Below are 15,038 nucleotides of genomic sequence, written 5' to 3'. Positions count from 1 at the left end.
CAAATTTACCTCTGAGATGTAGTACTGTAAAAAGTACTTTATGTACCTCTGAGATGTAGTACTGTAAAAAGTACCTTATGTACTTCTGAGATGTAGTGGACTAGAAGTCTAAAGTAGCATGAAATGGAAGTACTCAAGTAAAGTACAAATTCTTCAAATTTTGAATGTACTTAATTACCCTTACAGTCGTCTTGTAAATGCGCTGAGTTACATTCCACCACTGAACAGATGTTTAGTGATTCTCTACTAGACATCGGTCATGTGTCCGGGATACTAAACCCGCTGAATGCTATCCTGCAGCACCAAACAGCCAACTAGCTAGCTGATGAACACTGTGGAGCATTTAGCATCTAAAGAGTCCGATGTGTTTGGAGGCAGAGGCAGAAGGAGAGAGAATATTAGTCTTACATTCATCCGGAAAGGACAGGAACCCCGACACAAGATGGCTGCTACTGTTGCTGCCTGTCTGCTGGACCTCATCAACAGGTGTTTTCACTCATACCTGATGAGACCTCACTCTGTGTGGATCACACAGGATCATCTCCATCAAAGGCTACTTCATGTCCTCTATATGCTGGGAAGCTGGTGAATCTCTCTCTGGTGATCAGCGTGTGGAGTTTTTCACTTTTGAATGACATTCCTGTACCGTAAATCCGAGTTTATCTGGGCTCTTCTTCTACCTGAGCAGATCTCTAACTTGTGTATCCTTTAACAATCTATCATTTTAATAGTCTAGGGTTGCTAAAACTCTAAGAAGTCCCTCTGAAGACATGACCTCAGTGACTTAATTTCAGCCTAGGTCCCCCAAATACATCCACTACGGGACTGAGTTACATTATTAATTAATAAATTCCCCGCTGACTGACCGACCGTGGCATTGAAACCTCGGAGAGGTATGATGATGAAGTGTTTTCCGTGAGTGTGGATGACGAAGGACCGGTGGACCAGGCAGGGGGCATTTCAACACCAGCATGTGACCCGCTAGGGTTTCATTACTGATGGACGAACCAGTGGGCCCACTGGGGACGTAGAGCGCTGCTAGAGTTTCAAAACAACACTCGGTGCGTGCTGCTGTGTGTGCAAATGCATATACAGTATGTATTTATGTGCACGATGTGGGCCACAGCTCCGAGCCCACAATGCGCGCAATCTGCTGTACGCGGCTCTTCAACTATTGCCGCGGCTATTAGCATCTCCGTCAGCGAGCGCATACGACTTTTCCCCCACGTCCGCATCTCGTCTTCCACGTCTCCCGCCGGGAGGCTTGACCTTGTTGACGCTCAACAAACAGCATCCGTCTTCAAGAAAGGACTCCATCGACACGGGGGGGGGGGGGTGATGCCTCCTTCTCGTCCTAGAAAGTTTCCTATTTAGGTAGCGAGCAAGACGGGCTTTCCAGTAATCCCCACAAAGCAGATGACGTCTCGTCATCGGATATGTGCTGAATGCAAAGAACGCCTGCCCTTAGAAAATAATGTCTTGACATTGAAAATGAAAAAGCTGCATAGAGAGGTTCATCCATCGTTGGTACCCATCTACGGATCATCTGTGGTATTGGTGAGGTGGGGTGCCTGCGCAGAACGAAAAAGGTATTAAAAGACGATACAAACTCCAACAACAGCCAGTTCACCTGTCTGCCGTCTGGTGAGCGATACAGAAGTATGAAGCTGACGTACAACAATTATTATGATTTTAAAACAGTTGGGACTCTTCACAACGTGTACAAACGATGACAGAGTAAAAATGGGTTAACTGGTGGAGAAGATGCAGGAACCGGATCCTTAAATGTTTAGAAGTACATTCAACTTCCGTGATCTTGGGAGAATATTTTTCGAGTTTTGGGTTCAAATGTGATATGTGTGAAATGCATCGGCATTAAAGTGTAAATGCACATTTATCCAGAGAGACTTCTTCTGATTGAGTGTGTTTTTTGGAATTTGGCTGGAGCTCTGATGGCGTTTTTAGCTCAGGGAACACATAATCTGTTGTGGGATGGCCGCTCTTAACACCAGGGAACCCGAACAGCCGCCACCAGCATTGTGATACAGCGCTTTGTGTTTCGTTGAGCGTCCCCGTACTTACCTTTGTGCGGCGAACGGAAGCCGGGGGACAAAAGATCAGCGTGTCTTTCCAGGAACCAGCAGCAACTTAGCTCTAAATAGCTCAGAGAGCTGAGACAACAGGCCTGGAGACGCACACAGAGACCACCGCACCTCCGGTACTCTCTCGTGTCTATAGCTCAGCCAATACGCATCAGGAAGTAGATTAGTGAAGAAAGCCTGCAGCTTTAAACGGCTTAGGAAACCGAAACAATAGCTGCAGCTACCGCACAGAAAACAGAAACGGGAAAGAAGAAACTCTCTGGGTTTTATTTTCTAGAGGGATTTTATGTGTTTTGCATTATTTTACATCAACACGAGAATCTTTTTACGTTTCATTTTCAGCTCCAAATCATATTTTGTTCATTAAATATAAACATCTCGTCTTTCTTTTAAAAAGCTTCTTTATGAATTTTATTTTCTTCTTACTTCTTTGGGACCGTAGAGATCGTTTGTTTTTGTCTTCTGCTTGTTTGATATTTTGATTCTTTGAAATTTTAAATATTTAATTGTTTTTTGATAATTTCCTGCCATCATATAGTTTTGTTGACTTGATATTGCCTGAAACAAGTGTTTCCATCACTTTTATATTTGTTTTCAGTATTAGTGCGTTTCCCTGATAACTCAAATATACTCTGGGTTTACTTTGTTTTCCTGGATAATGATGATGAACTATTCTCCTTTTCTTCATTATTAGATGTGTGAGTTGATTTTGTTGAAGGTTATGATGATATAGTCCAGTTTAATGGCTCTGGAGCTTTTGCTTCACTTTTCTCTCCATTTGTTCGTTGCGACCTGTGTTGTTCATATCCTCTGACTGTGATGTAAGGCTGCCATCTGCTGGGTACTTCACATATTGGGAGACCTCAAATTATTTGGGAGTTTGGAGATCAATCCATAACCCTTAAACTAGTAATCTTTAGGACAACTAGCACGAGCATTTCCACCCATGAGTCCACCGTTTTCACTGACAAATGTGCAATCAATTAAATCACCAAAACCTCATTGAATCAAACCTTAGTTTCCCTCACAAAAGAAGGTTAAAACTGAATCTAAAGAATCCGTTCTGAAACTGTTAAAACCAGGCGGCAACCTGTCAATCACCGTGTAGCCCCGCCCTAAAGCAGAAGACTTGAAACTAGAGATTGAGACCATAAACTCTGTGTTGTTTGTTTATTTCTAACCCCCCCAAAAACATAATTAATCTTCAGAATTAAGAATGAATTTGAACAAAATGAAAAAAAAGGAGCCAGTGAAGTTCAAAAGACATCCGTTTTACTTCCAGTTCCAGTCATTAGGAATAATACACAGGTCACGGTTTCAAGATGGCAAATAAATAAAACATCAGTAAACTTGTTCGTCATGAAGCCACATGATAATAAACTCTTTTGTTTGAAGGGCGTGAAACTAACTTTTTTTTGGGGGGCAACCAGCCAACAGTTTTACAAGCTGAAGACAATTCATCAGTTTCCTCCAATTGTGCCAAAATATGAAGACTCACTCGGGTCTACGAGACTCTTCATTGACCTCAATGGAAGACACGTTAACCACATCCACACTGGAGATATCAAACTTAATTTAACTTGTATGTGTTTATTATTCAAATGTTGGTTTATTACTTCTTTGGTTGATTTTTTGTGGGCTTAGCTATTAACTACTTTTCAAAATTATGACTAAAACAAAACCCGGCTTTGCGACAATTACAAGCGACTGTAGCTCGAGGAGGGAAAGTGAAGCAAATAAAGTTGTACATTTTTTTTGATTTGCCGAACAGGCTAGCAGACCTGAATGTTAAATGTCTGGCTGGTTGCGAATCGTTAATTTCAGGCCCTCTTTGTTTGTACACACATTCCTTCCCGCTGTCAAGGAAAACAGCTAAATGGGGTGCGCTTGTTTTGTTTCAGCTAACAGCTGGTGAACACCAGTGGTACGGAGGCACCAGTGTGGAGGAACCGAAACAAGCACACCCTGTTACAAAAAAAACTGAAACGAAAAAACAGATCAACTGCATTCTGAGTCAAACAAGCAAGCAAGTACCCTGAACGTTAAAAACCCACCTATAGACACAAAACATTTACAATTTCAAATGTTTTAGCTGTTTGATTACTGGGACTAGAACTTATTCAGATTTTACACGAAAAGGCAGGAGAAGCTAGTTTCCCCGTTGCATTTTCACCACAAATGTTAAAATTCAAAGTGAGACAAATCCATCGTGCAACTCATACAAAAACATTTCAAACCTTTGTTTTATCCAGATCACAATAGAAAACACAGAAAAAAAAGCAGTAACTTTTCCCTTCATGGAAATTGCACATCATCGATATAAAATATGAACCTTCCTATGTACAGCTGAACCAAACCTGGGCGAGGATGTACTGTGATACCTGCCTGTCAAGAAGTGTTTGGAGAGCGGTTGACAGTAGTTTATGAGAAACATTCAGGAAGCGAAATCACCCTCCTGCCGTCAGAAACACTACAAAAACCAACAGAAAGAAGGCATCTTTTATTAAGGACAGAGTTTGAACACATGAATTCACACCATGAGCTTAGTTATTAAGACCATTAACTATGTCACTTGAGCCTTGCCTCAACAAAGTAAGAAAATGAGGTATGTGCGCCTTCTGGTGTGCCAATGTAGCTGCCTAAAAAGTGCTAATAAATGGGAAGAGTGGAGGGCAACAAATACCAACCAATCAAAGCCTCCCAGTTCTCTAGAAAGATAACAGGAAGCTGGAAGAACGGTGGCACCCATTGGTTGGTTTGATGGTAAACTTTGAATATTTGAACACCTTAATTATGTGCAATATATATGTAGCCAGAGCCATTTGATGGCTAACTTAGCTTAGCATAAAACGGGAAACTGGTCCAAAGACAACACATTTTGTCTAAAAACGTCAATAAATAACATGTTAGGCGACATTTTATTTGTGTAATCGTTACAAAAAAAACGACAATATTCGTTTACTGATCCTCCTTTTTCCAATGCTCAATGCTAAGCTAAGCTAAAAGCTGACGGTTGATTTATACCGTCCAGACACGAGATTGGGGTCGATCTTTGATGTATTTTCGAAATACAACTGCCTTACAGTAACCAGTAAAAGTTGCTCATAGTGTGAATGCAGCATTACAAACCCTTTAACAACACTGCATGCCTCTCATAACCACTGCTAGCATCTCTCCAAGGTTTTCACTTACATGTTGTAAAATTGTTTGATTAAGAGTCGTAAATATCAGTAACTTGATTTTTCTTCAAATATGAAAGTACAGTAAAAAGAAAGGCAGATTTAAGTCACATAATTCATGAAAAATAAAGGGCTTTTCAGAGGAAACAAGTGACACCATCTCCCAAATGGCAGTTGTTCTGGTTTTTGTAGCATTTGAGGAACATTTGTTAAAAATGAAGACAACACAGAATAACTATATACACATAAAAACACACAGAGGGGTGAAGCTGTCTTTGCGTCTGCAGGTTTTTCTGCCACTTTTCAATTTAAAGTGAGACGTCAACCACGGAAAACCTCCTCAGTGTGAGTGTTCCATGATCACATGAAGTAGAGCGGCTTCCGACGTGAAGACAACAATACAAATACTGGCAAAAACTAGCTGTTGTGTGTCCCTTCCTTTTTTAAAGGATGTATGGGCAATCTCTGCAACTTCTTTTTGTGCCAAAGAAGACATTTTTGGCTTTCCATTTATTTATTTATTTTTTAAATGGGGCATACTTAAAACGCTTTAACTAATGATTATTTCATCATCGATTGATTGCCTAAACCTAACTTCAGTCATTTTGTTGCCTAAACCTAACTTCAGTCATTTTGTTGCCTAAACTTAACTTCAGTATTTTTGTTGCCGAAACCTAACTTCAGTCATTTTGTTGCCTAAACCTAACTTCAGTAGTTTTGTTGCCTAAACCTAACTTCAGTCATTTTGTTGCCTAAACCTAACTTCAGTCATTTTGTTGCCTAAACCTAACTTCAGTCATTTTGTTGCCTAAACCTAACTTCAGTCATTTTGTTGCCGAAACCTAACTTCAGTATTTTTGTTGCCTAAACCTAACTTCAGTAGTTTTGTTGCCTAAACCTAACTAAGTAGTTTTGTTGCCTAAATCTAATGTAAAAAGTTTTGTTGCCTAAACCTAACTTAGTAGTTTTGTTGTCTAAACCCAACTACGTATTTTTGCGTAGAGTCTACGTACAGCTATATATCAGCCTTAAACCTCACCCTCAATCAGTCTTGTTTCCCCACTACAGACTTCATTATTGCTCCTACAACAGCAGCAAAGACGACTTCAGCCCGTCACATTAAAAACAAAACACAGTTATTGGTAGAGATATCTCCACGGAATAGTTAGAAACAATAAATAAGTTAAAAAATCGTCCCTTCACTGAGATTTAGCAGAATACTGAGAAGTGTACTCTGAGTGTGTGTGTGTGTGTGTGTGTGTATGTATTAGTTATATAAGTGTAACAGTTTAGGTAGTTGACACATCAAACTTAGTTGTACTTCACAAATAAACACAGGAATGAGGAAAAACACTAAAACACAGAAACACAAAAAGGAATCTCTTTGTGGACATTCTTGTTTCCTGTTTGCTTATGAACCCCGAGGCATCACATGAACACATCGTTTTAGTTTCTATTATTTCTATTGTTGTACCAGTTTGGTGGCAATCATTCACAGGACGTAATGGAGGACAGGTAGATCGTTTTGTTTTCCATCTCGTAAATAATGACATATTAGTGGATAAAATAAATATCTTTTAAAAATGAGAGTTTGTCACTAAACATGCAAACTAGAACTTCATAGGGTTCTGCGGCTTGTCCCCATAGGAGAACCTTTTTTTGGTAGAAACTTTTATAAAGGTTCCAACTGGAACGCTTTCAGAGTTTTCTACTTAGAACCGAACATCTGTGAAAGGTTCCACCCAGAACCCTGTATGAAGGGTTCTACAGGGAACACTTGTAGTGTGTAATGGTTCCACCCAGAACCCTCTTTAGAGGTTCTAACCAGAACCTTTCCGCCTTCTAAGGGTGCTAACAAGAACCCACCCAGGAGATTCTACCGAGAATCCTTTTATATTCCAAGGGTTTTATCTAGAACCCACCCATGATGTTCTACCGAGATCCCTTTAATATTCCAAGGGGGTCCTCTGGAATACACCGAGGGGGTTCTACCGAGAACCCTGTTATATTTCAAGGGTTTCATCTGGAACAGACCCAGGGTTCCTCATGAGGCCTGGGAAAAAAAACCTTTCTCCAAAAAAAGGGTTCTTCGGGAGCAAATGGTTCTGGGTAGAAATTCCGCCCTTCAGGAAGAACACTTATCATGAGAACAACTGTTTGATCTGAGAACAAAAATAAATAAATAATAGAAAATACAGTGACCTAGTGTCTTTTGGTGTTTGTATTAAAGTGTTGGACTATAACTAAGTCAGTAACAAAGAAGAACCCCTTAGAGGTGCATCTGTAAAATATGTGGCCCAAAATAAGTAGACCTTTGGTCCAGGGCTTCGTTATTTGGGCCCTTTAGTTGCAATAAAGAGAGGATAGCGCGATTTTTAAGTGTGGTTCCAATTTAGTGTCAACAGTTTGGGTGAGACCTGGAACTAGTTTTCATTCAGGGGTTGAGGGTGTAGTAACACTTTGGTGAAACAGGAAGTTGACCTACCTGACCTCCTTTAGCAGCTTTTTGTTCTAGAGGCTGATGCTTGTTTGAGTAAAAGGGAAAGTTTATATTCTAAATCTTCTGTTATCATAAATACTGACCAGAATGAAAACACCGGGGTGAGACTGATACGTGGGCCAATGCTGATCAATCCTTCTCGTATTTATACATAAATACTTTTGCATCATGTGTATTAGAATCCATTATTAGCATCTTGGGAGTTTCTACTGGACAGTTTTGGTGTCTGTACTAGCATAACACACCCAAACATTGTTGTGTTGCATTCTGGGTAAAGTAGGCTCCAGGTTTTGACAAGAAAAAACAATGCATGGAATACATTACTTTTTTACCCTTTTTGTTTTTAAAAACCTGTCCATCGTGAGTTCGACAACGTTAAAAGGAATGCAATGCCAAATTTGTCATTTATTAATAGTTTTTTGGTGGAGCTGTTTTGGAGGATCACTACGTTATTAAATCCACCTATAAATTCCCTCCTGATCCATATTTTAATTCTTATTAAATCTGGCGCTGAATGTTTGCAATTTCTGGACGTGAAAATGGACAAACTGAAGTAGATCAATACATCAAGTACCACCATTTTTGGTGAAAAATCATCCTTGTTAAACCCACATCAGTCAAACCCCAGTGTTCACGAGAAGCCAACCTTTACACACAATAATCAAAGAAGGCTGGTAGTTAAACTACAGATCGGGACCGTCGGAGCTCCTCCATCCTGACAGGAAAGAGATTCAAGAGTCTGGGGTCAGAGGCTGAACTCTTTTAGGTCCGGGGGGAAAAAAGTCACACATTTCATACACTCACTCATTCCTTTATCTAACACACACTTCATTCATCCCAGTCTCCATCCTCCTTCCAAAAGGTAAGACATCGTAGCTCGGCAGAAAATTCACTCTTTTCTGTCTCGCACACACACACAAAACCTTTCCTCGCCGAGATCAGACGTCGTAGTCGGGCAGGGCGGAGTAGGTGATGCCGCCAACCGACGGAGGGCTGGAGTGGAGGGGAAGAAGCCAGCAAAAGACCGAACCTGGAGAGATTAAAACAGATAAAACACTATTTTAGATCTGAAATTAACCAATTTCTTTAAAGGTTAACTAAAAACCCCAACCCCGTTTGTTACGCTTAAAACATGTATTTAGTGGCGTTGTTGATGGACTTTGGTGCAAAGTATTTGAATTCTACATATTGTCTTATAAACATGCAGAGTGACCGCGCTCTACTGGCTGAATTCTGGCTATTGCAATTCAATTTAGCTATTAGCCGATCTGGAGGTGGGTGATGTAACTTAAATCGCTAGCATACACATAGCTAGCACTTATGCTAATTGCTAGCATACACATATCACAGCCTGTGCATGTAAACTCAAAGTCACAAGAGTTTATACTGTATTTTGTGATCATAAAAGTCCCTTTACAACACTTATCTGACCATAATCTTAACAATAGTCAGCAAGCTAGCGGTTAGCACTAGCAACTAGCATTAGCACTAGAGATTAATAGCATGAGTTTATTGAAAAGGTAACGGCTATCAAAACCCAGGTGTTCATGTGGTGCTTTTATGTTCCGCAACTGCAGGATTAAAGCATGGTGGAATTAGCAAGCTAGCTAGCTAACTAGCAAGCCCCTAAATGAGTACAACTTAGCACGTTAATGCTCCATCCACACACAGTGTAGGAAAGCTCGTAGCTATCGCCAGATAATCCGTCACTAACAATGTTTTGCAAAGTCTAAGTTGTAGACGATGAAGCACAAAACCCCACCTCTTCCGAAAACCTCCCGCAGCAGAGCGAGCTTAGGCTTGCGGGTGTGTGTGGGGGGGTGAGGCAGCTGAGAGGAAGAGGAGGATGAAGACGAAGATGCTCGGTCCTTGATCATCAGTCTGTTCTTCATCTGCTCGATGGGAGTCTCGTCTGTGACTATGGAGACCAACTGGAGGGAAGGAAGTACAGAATTACATTTCAGGAAATGACATATATATATATACACATACATATACTGTATACACACACAAATATACATATATAGATAATATATAATGTTTGTTTCTTCCAAACAGTAACTTTATTACTTAAAATTATCATCATTGAAAAAGGAAAATCAACAAATTTTCACATTCGAGAAACTGGAAATAATAAATGTTTTTACTTGATATAATGAATTAAACGATCGACACAGTTTCTAATTAATTTCCCGTCATTTGACTAATAAAGATGTAGTGATGTAGTGGAGGAGAAGTACACATTAAAGTACCTCGCTGCTGTGTACAGTACTGCTGTTTGTGTGTACCTGATCGTAGAAGATGACCATGACGAACACGCCGAACAACACCGACTCCACCAGCAGGATGATGTAGTGAGCGCTACGAGAGAGGAAGGAACAGAAAACAACCAATCAGAATCACCGACCACCTGAACAATCTAGCTCAATACTTTGAGACGGTTTGACACTAAAACACAGCCGTCAGCTTCAAACTCACACTATCAGGTGCTTGCTGGGCGTCTCCTCGGCTTCTTTCTCTGCGTCGCCTTCTCTCTCGTTCCTTATCTGCCACACCCAGGCCGACACCACCAGCACCATGGAGTACAGGCTGGCCATGCCTGTATTTAAAGATGGAGAGAACACACAATCACAACATCGGGAGCTTTAAACAACAGTTGTGGTGGTGGAAGAAGATCCAGATCCTTTACTTAAAGTTACTACAAGGAACTTTCATTTTGTGTTGATTCTGGCGGTCCCTGTGGACAAAAGCGGTAGTGTTTACGAGCGCCATTCATGTGTATATACGTACACACGTATATATATATATCAGTAGGGGTCAAAATATTCCCAAATCAGTCTTAATAAAAGCTATAATTCAGTGAACTCACCGGTGTAGAAGAGAAACTGGATGAAATACTTCTGGTTGAGCTCTCCGACACAGTTGTTTATCCTAAAACAAATAAAAAAATGGAGAAGAAGAAGATGACTAAAGATAAAGTCTGAGAGAGTAAAGCAGAGGAAGGAGGAGAAGGAAATGTGTGTGTTTCCTCACCAGGGACAGTGGTGGTCCATGCGGCGTATACACCTCTGACAGACGCGGCAGTGATGCGCTCTGGGAGGTCGGTAGGTTTCACAGCGGTTGCACACCGTCCAGCCTTCACAGCCCTGGAAACGACAGGACAGCAGGTTTAAAGAAAAGCCTGCAGTCTGATGCATATCCAACCCCACTTCACAGCCGTCTCTGGTAGAGACCTGTCAATCACTGTGTAGCCCCGCCCTAAAGCATCCCCTGCTTTATGGTCTGTTTGACTCTAAATGGACCATCATGTACTAAATGAACATCATGCTGTGTTGAAGAAGACTTGAAACTAGAGATTGAGACCATAAACTCATGTTTACAATGTTTACTGAGGTAATAAATCAAGAGAGAAGTAGAGTCATTTTCTCATAGACTTCTATACAACCAGAGGAGTCGCCCCCTGGTGGACACTAGAGAGAATGCAGCTTTAAGCTTCAACTATTGACACTTTTTTTAAAAAATCTTCAATTAATTAGTTTTTGCAGAAGAATTTGGGCTTATTTGTGTCACTTGATATCTATGGCAGACTGTTTTGTTTTTCAGTAATGTTCTATTCAACTTTATTGTTGGTATTTATTATTAATATGTATTGAGAGTGGGAGGTTGTGTTAAAAAATAATGTTTTGATTTGTGTGCAGTAAAAAAATTAAAATTATAATAACTGAGTGGTTTGACGTCGTAGACAATGCTTCATTTAAAATTGTCAAATGCCCCAAAAAGCTGGAAATCCCCAGTTTGATCCACATAATGTGAATTTAATAGTGAAAAAATAAAAATATATATAAATATATATATATTTATATTATCAACGCAGAACAACATATTCCAGTTTCGAGTCGAGCTATAGAGACATACGTCACTTCACAGACATCATAAGTACATAATAACAAGCCTAACAGCAGACATAAGTACAGCTGCTGAGATGTAAAAACAGAGACGCCGTGAGATAAATACACAGTTGGTAATAATGTAATTATAATCTGAGAGAAGCTCTCTCTATCATCAGCCTTTAACTGTTGAATTCATGACAAAAACACGCCCAAAAGGTGGAAAAGTCCACTTCAATTCTTAGTTGTAAACTCTCTGACATGCAGCCAAACATACTTATTTTAAGAAGGATATAAAGATCTTTCCGTTTCGTTCTCTTTGGCGGCACCTGTGGCTGTAAACGGTAATCGCAGGTGAGTCTACCTCACAAGAGCTAAAGCATGTTTTCTTTAAACAATCGCCAAAACTACACCGTTTATCACAGCCAGAAGCTGGAAAAAACATAAATATCGGCAGATTTTTATCTTTCCGACGGTCCTTGAACACATCATGTGTAACAAACGCTTCAGTCAGAAAAAGCAAACTGAAACTAAGCTTAAAATTGTGATATTTCATCAGAAACATTTATTCTACATGTTCTCATTTAAAATATCGCCCCGAATAAACCGTTTGCTCTCAACAGATTTTGTTAAAAACATAAAATTCTGAGCTCCTCAAAGAAACTATGAAGCCGTGATTGATTCACCCGAGACCAACAGTCACGTGACAACAAATCTGTGAAACTTTGACTGAACTGCTGCTGAACACGGAGCAGAGAGGAGAGGCTGCAAGTAGAGCTCAATATATTTATAGCACCCCAATACTGGTAACACTTGTGGAAACTTACCAAAATGTTGGATCTTTGCAAATTTTTGTAAAAGGAAATAGCAAAATTTGTGTAAATAGAAAATGCTGAACTTAGAGACTCACCCGCTCATTCATCCGAGACGACTGGGAGCGAAGGTCTGAGAAGTCCATGGCTGTCTCAGGAAGAGGCACCATACCTGGACACACACACACACACACACACACACACACACACACACACACACACACACAATACTAGAAGGTTAAGTAAAGCAGCATTTTTGTGCTTTCCCCCCCAAAGCCTCTCGAACGCACTACAACTTGACAGTGAACACAAATACACAAAACAAATTTCAAAAACATTCTTCACCAATTTGACACACATGTGCTGCAGATAGAGAACACACACACACACACACACACACACACACACACACACACACACACACACACACACACACACACACACACACACACACACACACACACACACACACACACACACACACACACACACACACACACACACACCGGGGTCGGAGAAGACGGCCTTGGCGTGGCAGGCGAGCAGCAGCAGCAGAATCAGGTTGAACACGGATCCGTGCAGAGAACACCACACGCTGCCGGAGGGTCAGAGGAGCACAACTTAATAACAACAGGTCAACAACCAATGAAACGCATCATGTGTTGTTTCATTGATACGTCTGTTGCGTGTTAAACGTTGTGCGGCACAGTGTTTGCATGTTTAAGATCAGATCCTTGAATGAAACTAAATCTTCAGGGACATTCACTCATACATTATGCTATACCGGCAATGCTTTAGCTTAAGGTTTACTAATTTGTAAATATTTACTGTATTTTTCTCATGTTGCTATATTTCTACCTGGTATATTTGTTTAATTTATTTTTGTTTGAATTTGTCTGTTTTTTATTTATTCTGTTGTTTCTTCACTTTATTGTTAAGCAGTGTCAATATTATAAACATAATATTATTATTATGAATTTAGCAACTTGTATTTCATTATCTTATAATATATATATATTTATTATTATTATGTAAATTGTTAATATTTAAAGTAATCAGTAACTAGTAAAAATAATATCTGAAATGTAGCATGAAGTGGAAATACTCAAAGTAAAAATACCGTGAATATCTACTTAAGTACTTAGTACAACACAGCCAATGATAATTAGTACAAATGAAAACAGTAAAATATAAATTAAATGTAAACAGAAACCTCCCTCGTTACAGCTGATAGTAAACCAAAAGAAGAACACGTGTATTCTGGTGTCACTTCAATATAAAACCGTAACAAACAACCACCTAAACACATACAAACACGCGTTAGTGTCATAAAAATAATACAAGTTTGGTTTAGATTCAGCAGAGAAAGACAGCGCGTGAGAGCACGAAGCTGTCTGTTCCGGTCAAATGAATGGAGACAGCGCAGAGAAGCAGCCGCCATGTCGGTGTTTTAACGGTTTAAACGACACAAAGACACAAAGCACCGACCTGTCCGAGTAGGCGGGGATGAGGACATACTGTATGACCACGTAGTCCGCGTAAAACACGCTGAAATAAGTTAAAATCAGACAGATAACGCCGCAGAGGTCTCGCTTACAGCGGACGAGCGCCATCTTCTTCCGGGCTCCGCCCCCCTCCTCCTCCCGCTTCCGGGTTACGTCACGCTGAAAGCTGACGCTGCTTTCCTGGACCGTAAGAAAAAACGGACGTTGTTCTTAAAGGGCCAGTTCACTCATTTGAAAAACGGCCTTTTTTTGTTCTTGAAATGAAACGCACGTGGTCGAATATGTTGTGTGTTATACTAAAATATTCTGGAACCAAAGTTTTCCATTTTTACTATAGTTTACTTCATATATACTAAACTGATTATACGTTTTTTTCCCATTTGCATTGCTTCCGTTTGAGCTATCTTTGTATACATGGCTCTATTTTATTGTTTGTATTATATTATTATTAAAAACATGTTTTAATATTGGTGTATACATTGTGTGTGTGTGTGTTGGATTGAGGGGGCTACAACTACATTTACTTGTGCAACAATCCAATATTGACAATAATAACTCCTTGAATCCTTTTGTTGTCCAACAAAAAGCCCCAAAACTCAAAAATATTGAGTTTTCAATTTCATAAAACAACAGCAAATCTGCTCGTTCCACCTCAGCTTGTCTTTATATATATTCTCGTCCACTAAATATGATATATTAAGTATATATACCATAATGCTGCCTTCCAGGACCGTAGGAAATAAAAATGTATTCTTACATTTTTTTTCTCATTCGCATCAGTTTAATTCTTCGATGAGCATTGTTTTCTTCCGAAACAATGAGTCCAAATCTCTGAACATTTATTTTGTTCACAACTGATTTTAATTCCTCATTCGTTCCAGTAAATTGCACATGATTTTTGGCACGTGTGTGCAAAAGAGGAAGTACAACTGCAAACAATTTGTGCAATAACCACTCACACCGATGTCTCAGTGACATTGTCTCACTCTTCACAACTACTAAAGACTCTTTCATTGTTTAAGACATCACATGCAAAATGATCGATTCAATTAT

General features: G+C 39.8%; 1 protein-coding gene across 1 annotated transcript; it reads right to left on the bottom strand.

Moving 5' to 3' along the window:
- Positions 1 to 8,681: 8,681 nt before the first annotated feature.
- On the bottom strand, positions 8,682 to 14,108 carry LOC306714395 (palmitoyltransferase ZDHHC3). The gene is made up of 9 exons (XM_079184417.1): positions 13,969 to 14,108; positions 12,987 to 13,075; positions 12,579 to 12,652; positions 10,815 to 10,927; positions 10,651 to 10,712; positions 10,260 to 10,380; positions 10,070 to 10,142; positions 9,544 to 9,712; positions 8,682 to 8,811 (listed from the first exon to the last, which is right to left on the bottom strand). The coding sequence occupies exons 1-9, from the start codon at positions 14,091 to 14,093 to the stop codon at positions 8,720 to 8,722; spliced, it is 918 nt and encodes a 305-aa protein (XP_079040543.1). The 5' UTR covers positions 14,094 to 14,108; the 3' UTR covers positions 8,682 to 8,719.
- Between the last annotated feature and the right edge of the window lie 930 nt (positions 14,109 to 15,038).

The sequence above is a fragment of the Pholis gunnellus genome (assembly GCF_910591455.1).
Source record: "Pholis gunnellus genome assembly, chromosome: 23".
NCBI lineage: Eukaryota > Metazoa > Chordata > Actinopteri > Perciformes > Pholidae > Pholis > Pholis gunnellus.
The sequence above is the reverse complement of the archived record's forward strand: the minus strand, read 5'-3'. Positions and strand labels throughout refer to the sequence as shown.

Bases quoted from the DNA above. Each gene is read 5' to 3' on its own strand.
- LOC306714395 (XM_079184417.1), bottom strand. From the start codon at position 14,093: ATGGCGCTCGTCCGCTGTAAGCGAGACCTCTGCGGCGTTATCTGTCTG. The intron at 10,713-10,814 runs GTGAGGAAACAC...TATTTGTTTTAG, and splicing joins ATGGACCACCACTGTCCCTG to GATAAACAACTGTGTCGGAG. The intron at 10,381-10,650 runs GTGAGTTCACTG...CTTTAAATACAG, and splicing joins CCAGTTTCTCTTCTACACCG to GCATGGCCAGCCTGTACTCC.